The sequence below is a fragment of the Aulostomus chinensis genome, chromosome 6 (assembly GCF_037954235.1).
Source record: "Aulostomus chinensis isolate RoL2024-O1b breed Wild chromosome 6, RoL_Achi_v1.0, whole genome shotgun sequence".
NCBI lineage: Eukaryota > Metazoa > Chordata > Actinopteri > Syngnathiformes > Aulostomidae > Aulostomus > Aulostomus chinensis.
In genome coordinates, this window is record NC_141325.1 from 17300370 (window position 1) to 17323551 (window position 23182).

The 23182-nt window shown below is 39.5% G+C and overlaps 1 protein-coding gene across 10 annotated transcripts in view; it reads left to right on the forward strand.

The window, feature by feature from the left end:
- slc4a4a (solute carrier family 4 member 4a) overlaps window positions 1-23182 on the forward strand; it is a 54836-nt gene that overhangs the window by 18931 nt on the left and 12723 nt on the right. For 4 of the 10 annotated variants that reach the window (XM_086206878.1, XM_086206876.1, XM_086206871.1 and 1 more), the window contains 12 exons: window positions 3529-3664; window positions 5952-6112; window positions 8360-8539; window positions 12610-12686; window positions 17386-17543; window positions 18026-18113; window positions 18471-18625; window positions 20021-20131; window positions 20474-20648; window positions 21102-21235; window positions 21610-21884; window positions 22515-22585. In XM_086206878.1, the coding sequence (XP_086063004.1) occupies window positions 3529-3664; window positions 5952-6112; window positions 8360-8539; window positions 12610-12686; window positions 17386-17543; window positions 18026-18113; window positions 18471-18625; window positions 20021-20131; window positions 20474-20648; window positions 21102-21235; window positions 21610-21884; window positions 22515-22585 (1721 nt within the window). Of the gene's footprint in view, window positions 1-3528; window positions 3665-5951; window positions 6113-8359; window positions 8540-10524; window positions 10621-12609; window positions 12687-17385; window positions 17544-18025; window positions 18114-18470; window positions 18626-20020; window positions 20132-20473; window positions 20649-21101; window positions 21236-21609; window positions 21885-22514; window positions 22586-23182 lie in introns of all 10 variants that reach the window. The other 6 variants (XM_086206872.1, XM_086206869.1, XM_086206870.1 and 3 more) reach the window with 2 other exon arrangements.

A 23182-nucleotide genomic window follows, 5' to 3' on the forward strand; every position in this document is an offset into this window, starting at 1 on the left:
CCCTAGGAAGAGATTCTGCATATGAATGCAGAGTTTATGGGTGCATGGCAATATCTTAGGACTAGAAGAGTTCTACTGTAGGTCTAGTAAGAGTTAGGGTTCAAGCACTACTGACCAAATACATCCGAGCAGACTTTGATTCCATCATGATTAACAGTCCCTAAGGAGCAAACAAGAGGCTTAATTCTTTGGCTAAAATGAATTCTTGCAACCAGTACATCATCTGATATCTTATTTTTTTATTTGATCAATCCAGCCACAGATGTTGTCCAATACTTGCATCTGAAGTTTCACTGTGGGTTCTACCTTTTAATTTAATCTTTTCTTATTTGACACAAATAAATACTTTCTCATCACTGATTATAACACCTGTAAAACAGAGTTGCAGCAGTGTGCAAATGCAACACAATTGCTGTCCAGCCCTCTTTTTTTCCTTTCCATTTAAGTAATATGTTACAGTATTTATAAGCACATTGAAGGGCTTGTTGCAAAAACTAAAAATATGTATTCATCCATTTTCAAGTCCAACTATCTTATTCCAATGACGACTTTTGCCTCTAATATATCAAAATGCCCTTATTCATTAAATAACATATTTTGTCGAAGTCCCTTTATCTCAGTGAAATGCTATATTTAACACACATACTGAGATGATGTTTGAGGGTATTTTTTTGTGGTCTTACTGTGTGTGAATAGAACTTTGGTCCTTGCTTTGCACTGCTCACTTAGCAATTATTTTATAAAAAGGTATGCATCTGTGTACAGTAATCAGTGTAAATTGCTTCAGATGACAGTTTCAGCTGAATGTGGGATACACACATGTAAATTATTCACCCCAAGCTATTATTAAACAGGCTGTCGAGACTTAAGCTAGTTGCAGCTTATGGAAATGTGTGTGTGTGTGTGTGTGTGTGTGTGTTCGTGTGTTCGTGTGTGTGTGTGTGTGTGTGTGTGTGTTCGTGTGTTCGTGTGTGTGTGTGTGTGTGTGTTCGTGTGTGTGTGTGTGTGTGTGTGTGTGCGCGCGCGCGTTTATCCCCCACCTAGTAATCTTACAGCTGCTTGCCTGGCTGGTAGCTGCTGTTTTGTTGTTGTGCTGAAGAATAGACAATAACGTAAGACATCAAACCTTTACTACTGATTGAGTCATTTAATGACTCAATGAGCTGGGTGATGTAAGGGTGTTTGAGAATGCTAGAATACAATAAAGTCAAGTTAATGCATCAACACTTATATTCCCTCCTCTGAGAAACTGATTTTATTCTCACTTCCACGCCTTGTGTTCATAAAGTGGATCCATTGCCTGTGATAGAATTTGATTTGCTCATTAAACCAGGGTTCCAATATTTTTATACAACTCCAGGTTTCAGTGAAAAATATTTGTCTCCATAATGTTTTGAAATATTTTTTCTTTTAGAAAGACACAGGAGTTCTGCAAGCCTGATGTATATTTGGAGGCCAAACAACAAGTTAGCATTCAAACAAAAGCCAAAGGGATTTTTACCCTGGATTTTGGATTATTACTGAAATTTAGTGGACCTCCAATCTAAGAGGTTTCTTCCTCTGAAGAGGCCTCCTGGATTGGAGGTGAAAAGTCTTCTACACCAAAAGAAATCTTGGTTCCTACAGCTAACTCCAGCTAATATTTCAGTCACATCATTTAAGCTTAAATTCAAAAGTTGGTAAGTGATTGATTTAGGTGATACTGCACTGATGGACTAGAATCTCAATAAATGAAAGGAGTGAGTAGAAATCCAGCCACTCAACTCTACTGAAGATAATCACACTATCAGATTACATAAATTCAATGATTGTTTCTTTTTTCTGTTGTCTTCCTTAACCACTAGTAGTTTTTAGATGGTTGTGAAACTCAAGTTCATTCTGATGCCTCCATATGTCCTGTATCAGACAACTGGCCCAGCAGTGAGAGGGTCCGGCTACAGTATTTCGGTTTAGTTTTTCTAAAACAACTGGAGTAATTTTCACTGTGACAGTTCTGTAGCGGAATCCTAGATATGACCCCGAGCAGAACACTCACTCCCATAGTCTGTACACAGAACAAGTCTTCTTGAATCCTCTTCTGTATCACACATAATGTGAGACCTGATTGAACAAAGCAGGACCTCATCCTGGATGTTCTATATGAAATCTAGATCCAAACCAGTATGGGACGCTTGTTGGGCCTCAGGCCTACAGGGTCTGAGTTGACCAGAAGAGCTCTTTTGTGCTTGCTAGTTCCCGACCATGACTTAGGAGATGCTTATTTGAATGTTACACCTCAGCTTTTGCTGCTTTGAAAACTCTGCTAGTTAATGCACTGACAAAGCGCTGTTGGCTGGTTTGGCTGTACAGGAATTTCCAGCCAAAAGACAGAGATTCACAGTTAAGATTGCAGTATTATTCCTCTGTCCTGGCATCAGCCATATACCAGAAACATTCTGATTTTTTCTTCTTACATGTGTTCCATTATTGTTAACGTAGTATCTCTGGACCACCCTTTTATAATATCCACTGGGCCTCAAGGACGAACAGAAACATTTTGGTGGCCAAAGGGCAAACATCACTAGACACATTTCTGAAACATAGGACCATGATTCAGTATTTCTAATTAAAATTAACAATTGCTTATGTCATGTTGATCAAAATGTATTATTCAGATTCTGTTCTCTCTCTCTCTTGGCATTAGTTAATTATGTCTACAAGATTCAATCATTGATGCATTGTGCACTGGTCCGATGTGGTTGTTTGCTTATTATAACCCTAAACTTTGCAGACAGTGCTCTACATGCATGGATCTACATTCATGAATGGGGCTGGTAATTATTTTTGTGCTCTCACTTGAAGTTCAAATAGTTTCCACTTGTCAGAACAAGCTATGATGGTGTCAGCTATTTGCAAAGTATCCTTAATATATCAATCCTATTGAATAACTCTGGATCTTTTGTGCTTCTCACTAAATATTCAAATGAGAAGAGAAGAGGAAGGAAAGCATTGCCTGGACTAAAGAACAGGCCAGTTTGTGAACCATTTCCTAATTGTTAGTGAGGGGCTCCAGGGCAGTTTGCCAAGGATGGAGGGCCAATGGCGAAGGCCTGGGGGGTTGGCGGAGAAGGAAAAGGGGCTAGTTGTGGGGACACTGTAACTGAGGGGTGCCCCTAAACCCCATCGGCCCCCTCCTACCTGGTTCACAAAGTGCCAGTGCAGGCAGCTTAGAGTGTCTGTCACTTCCACCCAAGTGGTAGGACTTTAATGAGGGTCTAGCTAGTTTTGGGATTTACTGATATCTAAAGAAGAGGAAAGGGGGGCTCACTGTATTTGTAAAGATGTCCAACAACAACAATAACCAAGAAGAAAAAGAAGAAGATACAGAGGAGAAAGTAGAGGAGGTCATAGTGAAAATCCCACCACCTCCACCTCCTCCTGTGGTCAATGGGAAGAGTTCGACTGAGGAAGAGAAGCCAATAACCAAGCCATTGCCCAATGGACACCATTGCCAGCCTGTGAATCGGAGTATTTTCCCTCTTTCCACAGTCTCACCAGCGGCTGAGAGGATCCGCTTCATACTTGGGGAGGATGATGATGGCCCTGCACCCCCTCAACTCTTCACTGAGCTGGATGAGCTGCTGTCGGTGGATGGACAGGAGATGGAGTGGAAGGAGACGGCCAGGTAAGGACCTCAGACTCTCCTGCATACCACACATCTATTTAGGTGCTTTAGATGGTTTTAAAGAGCCATCCTGCAGGTTTCTCCTGTGTGGCCCACAGTGGGATGGGATGATTGTTTATACATCATTAGCGTTTGATGAATGAAGCTCTCTCAGGGGGGAACTGGATCTCCAGGGTGTTGTTTAAGGCTTCACATGAGTTGATTTGTTATCTTAATCCCTGACCAATTGAATGTCAGATAGAAGTTTTGGTTCAATGTTTACTGAAAGATTTGCAGAGGAACTCTGCTGAAGAATATTGCTCTCCGATTCTTCCTGAAGATTAAAAAGGTTTCTTTTTTCCTTAACTTCCTTTAAGTTATATTTCACCACAACATCATTGTCTATGAATTACTCACTTTTTCATATTTTGAATTCATGTTGTTTTTTTCCATTGCATTTTTTTTTAGGGGGGGGGGGGGGTACAGGATTCAGGGAATACGAGATGCTAGAAGCTACAGGAGACCAAAGATTAACAATAGAAAAAAATACAAAATGTCACTTTAGAAAGTCTCAAATGCATCCTGCAGTATAATCCAAGTTTGCTCTCCCAGTCATATGCTCATTACATCATAAATACTATCATTTTAATAAAACGTAACCTATCTGAAACAGTTCCACTTCTACACTACAGTGCAAGCACGAGTATCACATCTTTGAATTCATCTGCATGTATTCACTTCAAGTCCCACCTCCCGCCTTGTTAATCGCCCAGGACCCTACCTGTGCACGGCACATCATGTGGGGTTAGCATGCTTGTATGCCATAGAGTGGGAAACCATAACTTTATTATGTAGGTAGTTTTTAACTGTAGCTCAAATCAAAGTGTTTCTGGACCACTGGATAAAAAAAAAAAAATTGGATTACAATGATATAATTTAAAAGTTTGTAAATGGATGTTTTGTATAGTTTTGCTGTTGTTAATCTTTGGTCTCCATTAGCGTCAAACAAAAGTTTGGCCAAGAAGTCATTGGATCAATGAAAATAATTCTTCAGAAATGTGGGTCTTCTGACAGTGAATAATTAATAAACAAATATTCTGATATGAGAATTGTTTTCTCTCCAAAGACATGCAATTGAGGACGAGGCTCATTGAATATTCTAAATTAGGTGTGACTGTGAGTGTGAATGGTTGTTCGTCTCTGTATGTTGGCCCTGCGATGGACTGGCGACCTGTCCAGGGTGAACCCTGCCTCTCGCCCGTTGACGCTGGGATAGGCTCCAGCCCCCCGCTACCCTTAATGTAGGAATAAGCGGAAGACAATGGATGGATGGATGGAGAATTGTTTTCTACGATCCTTAGGGGTGAAATATCACTTAAATTCTGTGTTCGTTTGAGTTGAAAATATTCCCATTTTATAACTTTAGATTGATTAGTGAATGTATCTCACAGTTTGTGTCACAGTTTGTTTCACAACAACATGTAAACCATGCAGGAACATACTTAGTAAGAACCATGATTAAACTCTCATATAATAAACTTGATTGGACTGAAAGTGAAATTCAGAATGCATTATACTGTCATCATGCTGTCAGCATGACAACATCCTAAACTTTATGCAGTAGTGGAAAACTATCTAGGAGCAGTTTAAATGGCTAAGATCAAATCTATATTCCAACAAGAAAAAAAATTTATGACAATCAGTGGGCCGCAGGTAGCAGAAATCAACACAATTGCATCCGAAGGGTTAAAAGGGTTAGTTGAAGACTGTATTTTCAGATCCTTCAAAAAAGGGGATTGGTTGTATGTTGTTCTCCAAAGGTGACACAAATGAATCCTGAATATTTAACACTGAGTTTAGTATTCTGCAAATAACTGCAGAGATTAAGACTGGGTGCAATTTCTCACCAAGTGCACTCATGGGACTCAAAATGGATAAAAGATCTCACAAGTGCTGGGTAGTGCTGGCTGAATGCCAAGTGCAGTTTTGGCAGGCAAAACTGACCAAATAAAACATGGGTAAAGAAACATGTATTTGCTGCCAGCTCTGTTTCTCATCCCTTTGACCTTAAGGGGGAAGGAAGGGGGACTGATTAAGAAATTACAGAAAGAATTTAGGGTAGAACTGAGGATGCTGCATCTCACTTTAAAACAATGTTGTGCAGATTTGTGCGGCAGCTGTGCCTACACATCTGTTAATTTGAGAATTGGCAGAGTACCACTCGATTTCAACACAAATGATATAAACTCGGACAAGATGATTTCAGTCCCTCTTATTTTCTTTAAAAATGATTTTTGTATGCCTCCAGGTGGATCAAGTTTGAAGAGAAGGTGGAGAAGGGTGGTGAACGCTGGAGTAAACCTCATGTGGCCACACTCTCCTTACATAGCCTGTTCGAGCTGCGCACCTGCATAGAGAAGGGCACCATCATGCTGGATATGGAAGCCTCCACTCTGCCTCAGGTTGTCGGTAAGTTGCTTCAGTCGTCTCTCTCTAAAAACAGCCTTTGTCTATGAAAATATCTCTGAAAATATTACTCAGCCTGTCATGGCTGCTGTGGTATTTTATGTATTTATCAACAATCTTATGTCTATTGCCCTGTCTGAGTAAAATAGAATATGATTAAATAGGATATATCTGCTGTGTTAGCACTGTCGCCTCACAGCAAGAAGGTTCAGGGTTCGAGCCCTGGCTTGGTCTTTCTGTGTGGAGTCTGCTTGTTCTCCCTGTGCCTGTGTGGGTTCTCTCTGGTACTCCAGCTTCCTCCCACAGTCCAAAGACATCAAGAGGGGACGAGGCTGATTGATACTCTAAATTGACCGTAGGTGTGACTGTGAGGGCTCCAGCCCCCCCCCCTGCGACCCTTAACAGAATAAGTGGTAGAAAATGGATGGATGGATATTTACTGTTTTCTAAGTGGTTTGACATTACACTGCAGTTAAAGGTTCTCTTACGAACTAACAAGGAACATGATTTTAACCACATATGCCTCGCTCTTTAATTTCCATTTTATTTTTATAAAATATATATTTTTTTAGAATTTTACAATATCGAACCAAGATCATGATCAAGTTTTTTTGACTGGTCAAAAAAAAAAAATCTGGCATATCTCATCCTTACTGTACTTTTCTCCAATTATGAGGTGCTTCCAAAACATTACAATATTACTGGGCATGGTAAAGAAAAGATGATCAAGGTCATCCAAGGAGGCTGGAGGAGAGCTTTAGGCATTACTCCTCTTTAGGGTCAAGGTCATTGCTGGTCTCTTGGTTCACCTGTTCTCCTGCACCTGCAAGGAAACCTGAGGCCAAGTGACAGAAGATACTAATGTCAAAAGAGAAAGACCACCCCTCAGCAGACGAGGAGGTCCACATCCCTGCTTGTTCAGCATCTACAATGCTGTTCTTTCATCCCAGCTGTAGATTCAACAGCTACTCTTTTTCAGCCCTGTGACTCCCATGAATGTTGTGTATACTTGACTTTTGGTGACGCCCGTGAGTCTCTAGTCTAAATGTTGTTACAACATCCAAGAGTACTATCGTGTCAGTGACCTTGATAATGACCTCACAGAGGCCTGGGAGTCCGACAAGTTACTCCTTGGTTCAGCCTTCCTTGGATTTGAAGACAGATACTTAATATCATGAACAAATGACATGGAAAATCATATTTTCCATTATCTTTAAAAAAAAAACTTTCTGGTACTAAAGCAGGGGAAATATTGCAAAAAAAAATGTTGAGTTGTATTCATTTATGCATCTTTGCCTCAATCATTCACAACTCTCAACATTTCCTGATGTACAATGCCTAATGCAGGGCCCTATCATCATCCCTTGGTAGCAAGAACCCACATGCCAGTTTGTTTGTTCACTTGTCTTTGTAGTACATTGTAGCCAGGCTGTTCTTAAGGGATGCGTGCAATTTTATGGCTCTATGTTTTATTCTGTCCTGTCTTTCGTTTTAAGAGTTCCAAAAGGCCAACACTCAGGTCGCGACTAAACTGCAATGCTTATTAAGAACGCTAGAAATTGTAGTTTTGGCCACAGCCAAACCTCCTCCACCGCTCTGAGATGATTACGGCCTTCTATCTCATGCCACCACCCCAAGTTTTTATCTGCATGAGGGAGCAGGAGGAAGAGTACTACTAGTGATTAATGTGAAGTAATTGACTGTACTGCGCTGACTTCACAGGCTGAGCTGAGCGGGGCCCCCTTTGCTTTTGAGGCCATCCGACTTGACTGATGGACCATTAACAGCACTACCTCTTGAAAGGAAGAGAAACTCCCCGAGGCTGCTATCTGCCAGCATTCAGGCTTCTGACCTTCTTTTTTTTAAAAAATAGGCTAGACCTTTTTGATTGAGCCATTTCATGATGCCACAAAGACTCTCACACTGGAGTATTACCGTCTAAGAGGTACTAATTGATAGCCTATGTGTACAAGGAAACTTTTTATAGCGCAACCAAATAAAGGCTGTCGTATGGAAAGTGAAAAATAGACTCAAAATTAAACTGCGACCGCAAAAAAGATGTCTGGGCAAAATGTAATCGTCAAAATGTAATCGATCAATAAAAAAAAAAAAAAAACAGTGAGGAAATAAGCGTTTGTTGTTTTTGTGATGTAATAATGTAACTGGTCATAAATGTAGAGCGCTTTTCTCTAAAACAAGAGTGAAGTCATTGCTCTTTTCCCCCTTTCTTCTCTCTTTGTGTGTTTTCAGAGATGATCACCGACAACCAGATAGAGAACGGCCTGCTGAAAGCAGACCTGAAGGACAAGGTGATGTACACGCTGCTACGGAAACACCGTCACCAGACCAAGAAGTCCAATCTGCGCTCGTTGGCTGACATCGGCAAGACGGTCTCCAGTGCAAGTAGGCTGTTTTCCAACCAGGAAAACGGTAATACTGATGCCAGTTTGGTGCAGTCTTTCAATACCAACGTTACTGGGAAATTTAGGCTTTTGTCACCTTAAATGATGAACTGAGGTGCAATGTGAACTTTGAAGACAGGGATGGAACAGATTAGAGTCACACTGCTGCCCTCCTCTGTATAAAACCGCTAATGAGGAACTAAATAGTTCAGGATCAGTGATTGTGGAGAACATTTTTTGCTGGAGATTTTTCAAGACCTTTTAGCTCTATTTTAGAAATGTTGTATAGAGGCATAGAAACACTTCTTATTAATTCACTGCTCACAACTGTCAGCTATGGAACTCGTGAGTTGACAGATGTCTATCGCTAATTTATTAGAGAATTTGTGTTTTCTCTTTCCCAACATGATAGATGTACTAACTTTAACCGTCTAACTGCATTCAGTCGTCATCAAGAGCCCGCAGAGCTTCAAATTCATCTCAAATTGACCACAGATCCAAATTTATGACATTACAAGGAAAAGTCCAAGGCTGTAGAAATCCAAAATCTGACACCATATTTTGAGAGGATGTGATAACGTGGTACTTAATTTATATAATTTGAAGCGGTCAGAATCTCTGATGTTCATAATTTGTTTTCATTTGATTGACATCACTCTTAATTTGTGATATTTAATTTTCAATTTAATACGGATTGTAATCTTTTATTGTCCAGGATGGGCTGTCACATTATTTCATCTCAAATGATAATTATGATTCAGTTCAAAATCATTCAATTATGACAGTCCTGTTTGTAGGACTGTAGCCATTGCTGGATAACTTCAGTTTGATAGAGTGTTGCAGGGATAACATATTTATGAAGACCAGGAAGAAGTTAGTGTCACTTCTTCTATCACTTTATTTCAGTAGCATCTTCGGCTTTGGAAGAAAAAAAAAAAAGAACTAAAAAAAAACACATGTATAGTATGAGACTAGTTGTGGGCTTTGAGGCTTGTAGTTTTTATTTACACATGATTTTCGCTTTGAGGTATTTTGAACGGTCCATCTGACTGCTGCAGCTTTTGCACACTTTCTAGTGTTTATTTTTAAGACGCATTAAAAAAAACTTTGAAATTAGTAACTGCATTATTTAGTGATATATTTTATGTCATCAAACAAAACATTAGAATATATTAGGCTCCTTTTCCATGTATTTATCCAAAACTCAAGACAAAAATCCAATTCAGTAGATTAAACCGTGCAAATTTATTTCCAGGTTTTAGAACTCATTCCTGCACCACTCTACAGATTTCAGTCTCTCTGAGAATTTATTATATTAGAGATCAGTTTGTTCTAATTTCATTTCTATAATTTGTGTTTTCTCAGAGATGCAATGCTGATCAAAGCTCACTAAACACGAGCAAGCTGAATTTTCAGTCTGAAGATTTGAAGGGATTTCCAATACGAGCAGAAGTGACAGCCCTTCTCGACTGTATCTAATAGACTTTGGTTCCTCTGTCAAATTCAGTACCAAGATATTTGTTGACAAAGTAATTAATCTGTCTCTGACCATGGGTCCTTGGACAGTGAAGTTATTTATTATCTACTATCAGATTTATGACTCTATCAAAGGACAAACTCTCTCTGTTCTTGATGATCTTGCTTTGTTGCAAATAAAAATCCGTCAAGCAAAAGTCCCTTATCAAGCTCATAATGCTAAGATTAAATGATTCATGGATAATCATTAATTGATTGCAAGGATTAAGTAGAGCGAACGGTTTCATTCAATTTTGATTTCTGTCCAATGAGCCATGGATGGATTTAATGACATCTCTTCTCCTGCACAGCTTGTCAAAAACACAGAGAAAATCATCTTCAAATCTGTCAGCAGCTCATCGATTCTGTCTTGCTAACACATCATTTGCTTTTGCTCAGTGTGCTCCAACTCTTCTGTCATCTCTTTCTACCTTCCCTTTTTCCTTCCTTTTCTGCTGCCCTGGACTGGGTTTGATAACCTGCTGCTGCTACTAAAAGCTCGTAGTCCTCTTGAGACCTCTGTGACTTGCCTGTCGGGTCGCATCTCAATGGAAGACCTGCAGAGCCAAACAAGTACCAGCATGGACTGGCTCAGTAAGTTTAATTGGCATTCACACTGCAGACCACTGATCAGTTCTGGATCTGTTGTTTCCGTCATTGTTACAGAAACAATATCTAAAGTTCAAAATACCAGTGCATTTGCCTCTATTTGAATTGTAACACTGGTTTCCATAGCATGACGCTCGTTCAGTCAAACTGCCGTGACAGAGAAACGGGTCGGAATGGAAATGTTGAGCTGCAGTTTGAATGGAACTATGAAGAATCCTCTCTAGTTCAGATGCAACAGATTTGTAACACGTAACTTCATGAGTTTTACAGATTAGTGATGCTGAATTAAAAACTTTTCTGGAAGTATGGTTTTCAATTAGTATTCCAAGTCAATTATAACTTTTTGTTTAGTGGAATTTTTTCTACCAGCAACAGTTTGCCAGGTAATTTGATATTTTTTTAAGGGTATTTTTACTACCCTTTTATGTGGTGCATCTTTTGACCTCCACATTTTGATAAATGAATTGTCACCACAGAAACATACAGAAATGGCTGCATCATACTGACAAGCATGTTATTACCCACAGTATGCACCTCTCACATTAGCCATATTGAAGTGTCATCATCCGGTGAACACAGGTGTCATCGATAATAAGGAATTGTTCCACTTGATGTGTCATAGCGCTCATTCCACTGAGGCAGCATGCACAAACGTCAGAGAGTGTTAGCAGCATTAGCTTGAATGTAGCAGAAACACATGCAAAGTAAGAAAGACATTGTGAAACTGACTTTAACAGAGACAATAGAAGCTGTGTCGCCATCAACATCATGTTTCTTGAAAGTCAGGCAAGCAAGGAGGGAGTTAATGTCGCTCAAACAGCTTACAGCTGGTTGACACACACGACTAACTCACAATGTTTGCCGTCCTTTGGTTCAAAGGGAAAAACTGCTATCTTAGATCAGCTTGGTTTCAATATTAGCCACTGTTACTCTTCCTGAAACTGTTCTATCTGAGTAGTGGTTGTTGTTTTGTTTTATTGGCTGTGTAGCTTAAATATATCAAAATCACATTTGAAGGTCCATGTAACACTGGCGCTGCAGTAAGTTGTGAGGATCACTTGAGGTGTGAATAGAGGCAGTGTCTCTGATTTCATAGTTTCCTTTCTTGACAGCAGTTACTCTTAAGCATGTTTTGCTGGTCAGTTACCATTTAGTCTGCAGGGATACCAGTCCACCAAAATGGAATAGAATTAGAATCAATGTGACGCCTGTGTTTACCCTGCAGTGACATGTCAATGGCTTCAGTGAAAAGAGCCGATAGACCCTTTTCATATCAACCAGATTTGCATGGGAATGGCAGGTAACTGTCCGTGCAGCGTCTCAGTGAGATGAGCAATACCTGTTCGTAGACTTTTTCATGTCAAACTGGCTGCTGTGAAAAAGGTCTGTTACTCAGGTGGCGGAGATGACGAGCCGTATGAAAGTGTACAGTGGCATCACGTTTTGCACTCGTTGAGATTTGCACCTCTCTAGATACCGTCTCCTGTCTGTGACAGCTTCAGCACCGACATAGAGTCTCGTTCTGTTGTCAAACCAAATGTCCGATGCGGGTTTGACAATCTGAAAGCAAAACGTCAGCAGAGTGTCTATCAGAGTGTGCTGCTCACCAAACCCAGATGAGACAAGCAGTTAGTGGAAGATGTTGATGTGCGAGACGGACATAATTATTGTACCAAAACATACAGTTTGTATCTGTCGGTCTGTGTCAGCTGTCTGTTGTTTCAAACAAGGCACTACATTCAGAGTACCGACTTCAATGAGGATCAAGATCCCTTTACTGTCCTTTAATGGTGATCAAATTTTCATTATTACTGCATGAAGGCCTCCTTGTTTTCCTTTATGGTGCTGCTTGGGGAGCAAGCCTTCTGGGCCACTGTCTTTTATCGGGTCCCTGACATCTGGTTTTCCATCCAGTTCTTCCGTCATGCCGAAGGTTACGGGGTTAATTTGTCAGGTTATCTTGTATTTTAACAGACAGCCCCACCACAACTCACCGCAACCTGACCTCCAGCAGCCTGAATGACATTTCAGACAAGCCGGAAAAAGATCAGGTGAGTCTTCCTGGCAGTATTAAAGTGGGAATCGACGATTGTTATCTTGCATTTTCTGCTGTTGTATTTTGTCAGTTTTGTGCTTCTCCTCTGCAATCCAATTCTTTTCCTTTCCTCTTTCCTTAATAGGAATCCTTGATTTGCATTTCGAGCTGCTTAGATTGTTATGGGACAGATTTAAAGTTGGCAGAGTGATAAGATTTGTAATGAGACGTTAAATCCACAACAAAAGATTTTTCAGGATGATTAATGATACAAATGTTCATAACCTTCCTATAGTATATGCAACTAATTATATCAGACTTTTGCCTCATTTGTGGGGGGTTGAATAAGTGAAAAATCTTTTGGTATCAGAACTCTTAAGTCAGAGGTTTTTTTTTCCTTTTACCTTAACATATATATTTCCAAACGATTTATTGATATTTTATCATGGAATTTCATGGATAATTTGAAACAAAAATGCATATTCACATTATGTTTGCCCTTTGCCCTGTACAGGCTTGGATGAAGCCTTGAATTGTCTGACTCTGCCCCGGCTCAAAACAGATATAAAATGTTTTTATGAACTGAGGTTCATAAACAGTTATATTGTATTATGACTGTGTCTTGTTAATATCAGTCTCAACTTGGAGATTAAGGGCTGTGACAGTTAATCAAGTACGTTTTGATACATAGGCTACTGTGGACATTCCTGAACTGTGGCAGTGGTGAGGTTATTTTCTCAAATTCAAATCGAGCTTGATTTTTTTGCTCACGAATGACTTTTTAACACGGTGTTATAGATTAAACTAAAACTTGACCTGGAAACTGAAATGTCTGTCATTCAAAGACAGTTAAGGGGCAGCAATTCGGACCAAATCAAACCCAAGGTTTACGTACAGCTTGTCGAGCGAGGAACAGAAACGGTCAGCTTTGTGGTAAATAGATTTAATCGCTTTACTGCAGAGAGCTAGATAAGAGCATTGATAATCATATCTGTATTTTAAATATGAAGCTACTGCCAGCGGCTGGTTCACTCATCTCAGCGTCAAGACGAACAGCAGTGGGATCAGTAGTTTAGTTTAAAGGTGACAAAATATATTATTTTTCAAGATATTAATGAGTGATTTGGTCAAATAAATGCTTTTTCAGGGCTGATAAAATGTGATTACTCCCCTTTATAATAAGCTGTGGCCTGATGTGGCTTTTTGAACTGCAGCACCAGATAAAACCAGTCTTGGCTAACTGTAGTTGCTGCTTCAGCACTGAGATAGTATTGTCTGAAGTATTTGTTCCAGTCTGCTTCAGCCTTAAGTCTTATAAAACTATACTACAGTTGTTTGCAATATGTATCTACTTTATTGAGAGTCTCAATAGAAACTCAATACAGTATCAAGGGGAGGCTGCAGTTCAGACCAAGAATCTAATAAATAACAAAGAAATAGAATAATGATTAATTTATAATTAAAGTACACACCCAAACACAATTCTGCACTATTTTATGGTCCTCTTCCACTATTTTACAATATACAGTCTTTATCCGATCTGTGACACACGGTGTTTATCTATGAATTTCTGTTGTTTGCATCACGTTTCTTTCTTCATTGCCCTCTGATTATTGTATGGTTCATTCTATCCTATGCGACCAACACACATGTCGAACAGTTTCTAGAAAATACCAAAACACCAGCTGCTAACAGAGAGTATCACAATTCCCAATTTGATTAATCCTGCAATTCCAATCTGGTTTAGCAGACTCCTGATAGCTAAATTAGATCATATTCTGTTGAAGAAAGCTACTTTTTTGCCCATTTAATCCCTGGAATTGGTCTTTTTTCCTCAGTGGATAGGTAAACCTGATGCTGATCAGGAAAACATTAGATCATGAAAGTTAGCAATAGCCACATTTGCTCACATCCCAAATCAGTCTACTGGGAGAGGAGATTTAGGTCACACAGACCCAGTAATTCCCCCTTTGGGACAGATACAGTTGGAAAAAGACAACTTCCACTCAGTCTATAACTACCCTTCTGATATTGCCTCGGTGGGCTCGGGGGCATGCATTCTCCCTTTGGCCTCTTATTCAATGGTGCTAGTGAATGTTGTGTAGTGCAGGAATGAGTCCAAATCCCTAAAAGTAATTGGTTGCTGGATTTTTTTTTTTATTTTTAGACAAGGAAATAGATATTTACACCGCTAATCTGTGGTTGTTTTAGATGGATAAAATCTACAATTTGCAGACCGAGCTGGTAATATATGCTTGGCTTTATATGTAAACCTATCGCACAACTATTAAATCATTTTTGGTGTGAAAGCAACATCAGATTGACCAGTTTGGTCAAAGATTATATTAAATCTCATAAACAAACTGGGAGGAGAGGAAGTAGGGCATTAATATCATTCTGTGATATGACTGAAATATTCTCATATTGTTCAGGTATAGCTTAAAAGAGCACTGTAGTGTGCTCAGCTGGGTTGGGACACAGGTCAGGGTGTGCAGTTAAGCAGGTGTAACCTCTCAACTCAATCATTTACTTACAAAACCTTTGCCAAGAAGGCTCAACAGCCTCTGATTGGATCTCACCAGTGGGAGGTCACAGGTTTATGGGATTTCCGTCCTGAGAGGTTGATGGCAGTGATTCTGCCAGGACATGATCTGGATTTGGCTGACATGATCATATGAGATAGACAGAAAACCAGTCCTCATTTTGATTTGTTTTATGTTACTGTTTACTTGATTTAGGTTGGTATTTTTAAGAGGATAGAAATGATATTTTCCATGATTTGTTTCATATTTTAGATTTTTCTAGGGGCCTCATCTTGATTGGACGCAATGATAATTTGTTTGTTTTTTTGGTGATGTGTTTTGTAATGTAATTCAAACTCTGACGTACTCAATTTGAAGCCAAATGTGGTACTCATTTTGTACCTTGAGACTTCTCTGGGGGCAACACTGAAACCCAACAGCTCCAGATGAGTTGGTTGGCATCTGCTAGACTTTCTTTTGTGGTTTTCTGGGACATCCTGTACGAAACTTCTTGGATTATGTCACACGATAATCATCTGTCCCAATGTTCTTAATCAAGCATCGGTAGAAGATGTGTCGTACACGACCAAACTGTGTTCAAACTTCTTTCAAATATGCCGATCCATGGACCACATATCTAGAAGTGTAAGGATTCAGATCAGGATGGGTTGGGCTGAATATGATGATCATTGATGTGTGACACAACATTGTATGAAAGTGAGTCATAATTTTGTAGTAACTTTTGGTGTCGCACTTTCATCTCACTGCTGACCACATAAAGAGACCAATGTCTGTGTCAAGTTTATCTTTATTCTTGTTGACCTTCCTGCGGTTTCAAATCCTGTTTATGTTTTAACTATGTTTCATGTATCTTCTCTTTTTCATGAGTCATTCATTTTGGAATTTCAAACCTGTGAACGTGTGCTATCATGCATTAGTGACTATACCGATAGCTCTTGGGGTAGGAATGGGAAGAGTTGCATTACACATGCAGGATGTGTTCTAGCTTTCACTGTCAGTCATAAACTTTAGACAAACCAGAGGGTGCAGCTGTGGTGGAGCAGTTCTTATGTCATTTAATAACACAATAGTAGCAACTTGTCAATTGTGCTGCACCTCAAAATGTTATTGTTTTTGTGTGTGTGTGTGCGTGTGTGTGTGTGTGTGGGGGGGGGGGGGTTGTCTATTTTACTTTAAACAGGAACAGAATTAAAAGGAGCACGTCATGCTGTATGAGAGACCCCTTGAATATAATGATTGGTTCCAATTAAAAAAGTTTATTGAGGCAACTAATCAGGTGAAAAGTTCGTTAATGTTCCCATACACTTTTGTACAATCATGGCTTATTTTTTCCGAATAGTGGGTTTGCCCCCTGTTGGCCATGAGTAGGAAGGCATAGCTAAGGTGTTAAAATATTAGGTTGCTGCACACCCGGAGACAGCAGCTTCATCACCGTGATCCTAGGACCACAATTCCATTACCATTGTTTGTTTGTTTCCTTTTGCAACTGTGCCACCCACTGAATTGGATCATATTTTAATGTTTTATTCCACGCAAATACAGCTTTCTGACCATGTAATAATCCCTCTAAAACTTACCCATTGACTGTCAAGGGATTTTCTGGTCGTGGTAATATTTTGAGGCAGTTCTGTTTAACCTCATGAAAAGGTGCATCTTTTCCACATTGGGTTTAGTTGAGATGGCCTCGGCAGAGGTTCATACACTCGACATGCTCTCAAGGTCCATACAGTAAATGTTTCTTGTAATATTTGCGCTGTGGGATAGACATTTGTCAATGGCAGAATTTCACAGTGAAAAAGGGTTTGTGTTAAACATGTTTAAACCCCTCTGAATGGGTTTTGCAGTTTTTCAGTAAGGGCAAAGACTGGGGAGTTCCTCCGAGTCACCAATACAGGACTTGAATATAGTTTAAAGTGTTCAAGTGAGGCTCAGCAGGTGCCTTATCTCCAATCCTCACACATCTCACCATCACCACGACAGAAAGTGATGTGACACACCTTGTGTTAATAATTACTCAGATACATAGGGAGTCCTCAGGTTTGACATTTAAACTGAATGGTATTGTCCTGTTTGATATAGGTTGTCTAATTTAGAGCCTACCATATAAGGCCACTTGGTGCTGTGAACAGACTGTTTAATTTCTCCTCCTGTTCTTCTCTTTTGTACTTTTAGCTGAGAAACAAGTTCATGAAGAAGTTGCCCAGAGACGCCGAGGCCTCCAATGTACTAGTGGGCGAGGTGGACTTCCTAGATGCACCGTTTGTGGCATTTGTTCGACTGCAGCAAGCTGTGATGCTGGGAGCCTTAACAGAAGTTCCAGTTCCCACAAGGTGGCTAAGAATCCTGTCTTAATTTGAAAATAGACCATACATTTTGCATGTGGAAAGAGGTGTCAGTCCAGAGTTCCATGAGACAGGGTTTTAGTCGTCTGACTCTGCAAACTTTACACATGATGTAATTTAGGTCCTAAACTGTAAATTATTTAGTTTGTAGTCTGGCTGCATATGCCAGTGGAGCTACATAAGATGAGCAGGGTTCTCTATGTGGTAACACAGGAACTATATAGATAGAATTTCTGTCTGTTTGTGTTAGCATTTGTCTGTTAGCAGTATTGCACAAAAAAAATTATTAATCTGATTTCACCTGACTTGATTTCAAGTAGCATACATGAGTTAGTAACTCGTCTTGTGTTGCAGATGTGTTTAACATTGCATCACCATTGTGGCCATATTCATTAACATCTTAGCAATTTATTGTTTTGACAAAGCAAAATCTCTGATATTCCAGATGTTTATTTTGTTTTTCTTTACAGGTTTTTATTCATTCTTCTTGGACCCAAAGGCAAAGCTAAGTCATATCATGAGATTGGGAGAGCCATCGCCACACTGATGTCAGATGAGGTGAGCTACATATTTGGGTACGCTGATGATACACAAATCAAAATTTCAGATTTTAACTGTGGACAAAAATATTGTCCTCAGAGGAAAAGCTGCTTTATTTCTCTCCAGCGAAAGAGAAAATCTGCCAATCGCAATAGAGTCAAAATGCGGGATGTTTTCCTTCAAAAAATGTTGTTGCTTTTGAACAAAAAAATGGATGAAGCAGGTTAAACATGAAGCTAAACTGAGCAAAAGATGCAAAATTTGATGAATTAACTTTTTGTAAAATGTGTGCATGGAATCTCACATTTTCCCCTCTATTATTTGCCAACTTTTCACACTTGAATGCCTGAACTCCATCACTGTGGCTGAGTCCAGGTCTTCCATGACATTGCGTACAAGGCCAAGGACAGACAGGACCTGCTGGCTGGTATCGATGAGTTCCTGGATGAGGTCATTGTGCTTCCTCCTGGAGAGTGGGATCCCGCCATCAGGATAGAGCCACCGAAATCTCTCCCCTCTTCTGACAAAAGGTCATTACACATATATAAAAGTAAAGAAATATTTGCTGTCAGATGCATTTCATTGGCTTTTCTGATTTGAGAATTTTCTTCTTGAGATTCTGACAATCGTAACTTCAACTTTTGCCATATTATTTCCAATGTCGATATATTTTTCTTTTTTGCTGACTTTCTGTGGAATTTTACCAGTGTATCATCTACATTGTTCATTTCAAAAATTCAAACACAGAAACCAAATGTAACAGTGGCCTAGTTTGCAGTGACTTAAGCATGAAGGTATCTTGGTTTTGATCTTATCCGACTCACAAGTGTTCAAATCCAGATTCTACAAGAACCTCAGGCTTTAAATGATCCTTTTGGTTGTCCATTAACTCATTTTCCTACATATTACCACTGAAGAAACAGTGCAGGAGGACACACTCACACACATCTTGTGATGCAGCGCATTTTCTCCTGCTTCAGATGATGTCACTGAGTCATATTTTAACAGTGATAAACAGAGCAACGGTTTGTCTGAGAGAAAAAAAAAGAAGATGTGGTCACATTAACCCTGCATCGCGTGCACTGAACATGAACAAAACCAAAGATCAGCGACGGTTCTGACGTGTGCAGTAAATCAGTTATGTTATAGAAAAGCAAGCGCTGCAAAATCACTGAGGTGTGTTTAGGTGCTTTCAATTATGAAAGAGCAGTCAAGGAGCTCAGAGCGAGTGGTCGATGAAGCTGCAGTGTTGCTCAGTAAAGTTGAAAAATACTTCCCAGTGTCAGCTGTAAATGTGAGCAATGACTGTTCAGGCTAGATAATTATGTACAATATTTTTAATGTCAGCAAGAAAAATTGGGCCACGATGACTTCACTTTCTGCGAAGGTCTCGGAAGGTATCCTGTTGTACGGTGATTAGATAGCGTCGTATACAGCGACCCAGAGAAGCAGTAGGGGAAAAAATATGATCCATTTTTAAAGTCTGAGTTGAATTGTTTCTCTCCTCTGTTTAAGACTTCAATATGGTTTTAAAAAAAAAAAGGGGTTTGGACCAGACTTTTTTGGTGTGACTCTTTAGGCAGGTAAAAGTATGGTTTTGTCAGTTTGATTTTGTAATACTCGTTTCACCCACAGGGGGCACACATTCTAGAATGGACTAATGGCATCCTTGTGTCCCCTACTGTAATATTAGAGTTACAATAATATATAAGTGAGACTGGTGTGAAAGGGACTTATTGCAGAATGGTGTTTAATCCATTTTTGTGGAGACATTTCAAGCAAAAACTAAATTTTGTCAGTCAGTTAGTTGGTAATTTGATATGCCATCCATCAGTTTTCAGTTATCAAGCGATGCGCTGACACAGCACAGTGCTACAACTGAACCTTTAACTGGGAAAAAATATATGTGTGTCTGTGTATTTTAGGAAAAACATGTATGCTGGAGGAGATTCTCAGATGAATGGAGATATGCCTCACGATGGAGGTCATGGAGGAGGGGGACACGGAGCAGGGGAAGAGCTACAGAAGAGTGGAAGGTATAAAGGCGTCAGCAAAACCAACTCCAGCTTTTGACAATTACTGTGCTGTAACGTTCAATAAGAATTAACATGCATACTGTCTAGACTGCAGGATTTTTTTTCAAATATATTAAATTGTTGTGATTTGGCACTTGAAGAATGTACTTCTGTAATTGTTGTCCAAGCAAAGTAAGGTAAAATAGTATAAACTAAACCTGCACACAGAGTTAAAGCAATGCTCTGTTGATTCAAAATAAGTCAAAGCAACAGTTTGTTTCTTATGACAGCCAAATCGGTTTACACTGTACACAATCACATTTTGTTTCAGGTTTGTTTTAACTTCTCTTGTCTCTGTTTCAGGTTTTGCGGAGGTCTCTTACTTGACATCAAAAGGAAAGCGCCTTTCTTCCTCAGTGACTTCACCGATGCAATTCACATTCAAGCCCTGTCAGCCATTTTGTTTATTTACCTGGGAACTGTGACTAATGCCATCACCTTTGGTGGGCTGCTGGGGGATGCTACAGAAAACATGCAGGTGAGACACAGGTTTAAATCTCAGGTGGTTTGAACACCATGTTGACCGTCAACAGCAGGCCCCTCTTTTGAAGCGATTTTGATGAATAGCTGCAACTGTGGGGATTGTAGGGAGACACTTTAGAAAAAAAACCAAGAAATACGGTCAACATCTATAAATTGACCATAAAATCATTTTAAAGTGGGTTTTTTGGTGCAAATTTTCATTTTCCAATGTCAGTGTACTGCATTAAATAACAGGAATAATAAGAGGAAATTACTGACATATTTTCAGTAAATTAGTAATAAAATATATGTTTTTAAAAGACAATAACATTTTATTTCAGTTAAAAAATTGTATATTTAAAAGTGAGATCATGATGCTGTGTCAGGTGTAATAAAATGAGTGAGGACTCCCCAAATGTACCCTAATGACATCAGTGCTCTTAAAATTCCTTTCATCATGTGTCATCAGGGTGTCTTGGAGAGTTTTCTGGGCACTGCGATTGCCGGCGGAGTCTTCTGTCTGCTGGCTGGTCAGCCTCTCACCATCCTCAGTAGCACAGGTCCTGTTCTAGTGTTTGAACGGTTGCTCTTCAATTTCAGCAAGTATGTCATTTAGTTTTGTTCATAACTCCTAATTTGATTGAATTACAAAGCAGCAGCTTCTCTTGTGACACTGAAGGAGCTTAAAACATCCTCTGAATCTCAAAATGATCTTATCCAGGTAATCTTGATTTTTAATGTAATCCCCTCAAATTTTCAGCTCTAAGCCCCAAGCTATAGTCAGTCAGAATTATTTTGGAAAAAAATTGTGTTAAATGTCAGTGTTAAATAATGGTATTAAATTAGTGTCGAATATCATATTATGTACTATTATGATGTTACACATGACTGTTTTACTGTTCAATAATAATCCACCATATGAAACGCTGACTATTGTTTCCAATATTGGTTTTGTGTTTCTGTTTCTTTTTCACCAGAGATAATGAGTTTGACTACCTGGAGTTCCGTCTGTGGATCGGTCTGTGGTCAGCGTTCCTCTGCCTGGTGCTTGTAGCCACGGATGCCAGCTTCCTGGTGCAGTACTTCACCCGCTTCACCGAGGAAGGCTTCTCCTGTCTCATCAGCTTCATTTTCATCTATGATGCTTTCAAGAAGATGCTGAAGTTAGCTCACCACTATCCCATCAACTCTGACTTTATGGAAGAATATGTGACCCAGTACGACTGCCTCTGCATGGCTCCTGCTGTTCTAGGTGAGATGTTCTGAAACAAATTGCAAGAACTGGCGAGGGCACCCATAAAACAAGTGGCTATTCAAGGGCGGTCAGGAATTATATTGTGATTCATGGGGTATGTGAATGTATATGGTATTCCCCTCAGGCCAAACTTCCCCTACCTCCTAAACTTAACCCTATCCCTACCAAACTCAGTTAATCCCAAATAATTAACTAAGGTGCAATCAGAGAGCTGATAAGTAAGTCAATAACTCCTGCAGCTCAAAGGTCTACAACACAATCAAGATGATATCTGGAAGCTAAAACATTCAACCATTTCACATGTACAATACCAATAATAGATACATCTTGCTTAAGACCTAAAACAGCCCAGATCAGGGCTGTCAATGTACATTTACACCAGTGTACCCCCATGTTGAGTTAGGCTTCTCAGGCTAGGCAAGGCTAAAAACACAGTGAAATACTTCCTTTGAAAAATACTTGTTCTTTATTAAGTAACAGTACAGTAAGTAAAAAGCAGTGTTCACATTTTGTTGAGATGCTGCTTTTAGACCTGTGTCATTAGTTTTATCCAGCAATACACGTTAGCGCACATTTGTAGTGTAACTTACTAAAGGAGGAGGTTTGTGTTTTGTTCTGCTCTTGCAGAAAACAGCACAGACATCATTGCCGACCCCATGGAAGGTACCTCTATCTGGTACTGGAACAACACTGACCTGGTGAGTGTTTCTCTTCTGTTTCTGACAAATCATATTTTCAGTCTGAACAATCATCAAATTCTCTCTCTTAATAATACTAACAACAATTAAACAATAAAGCAGTAACACAAAAGGACATACAAGAACCTAAATATGCAGGGAAAGAGAAAACTTTTCTACTAACTAACTAGAATTCAAAGCTAATGAACGCATTTCCACAGTATTATTTTTGTTACATCTACTATACCTATATTGAAATATTACCATCGCCTCTTTTTTGATGCTTTATATGAAACATTATTTATGCTGTTAAATGCCATCTCATCTGATGCCATCTTACTTCAAGTGTTTTTCCCAGGCAATGACTTTGTTCCAAACGCCACTTGCTATCTTTTACAATTTTGGCATTGGGTCATAGTTTTCATACCAATCACAAGTGAATAACAGGAGATAATCGTGCTTGGAGAGACGGTTGTGTTGTGAACGTTTTTCAGGTCAACAATGATAGAAGCAAAAAGGAAGAGTCTGATAAGATTAGAGGTTACTGTGACAAAGAAAACTGGCTTGACTTGATCTCGGTCTTCACATTGAACCTCTGACACTCAGCGTGAAATGGTT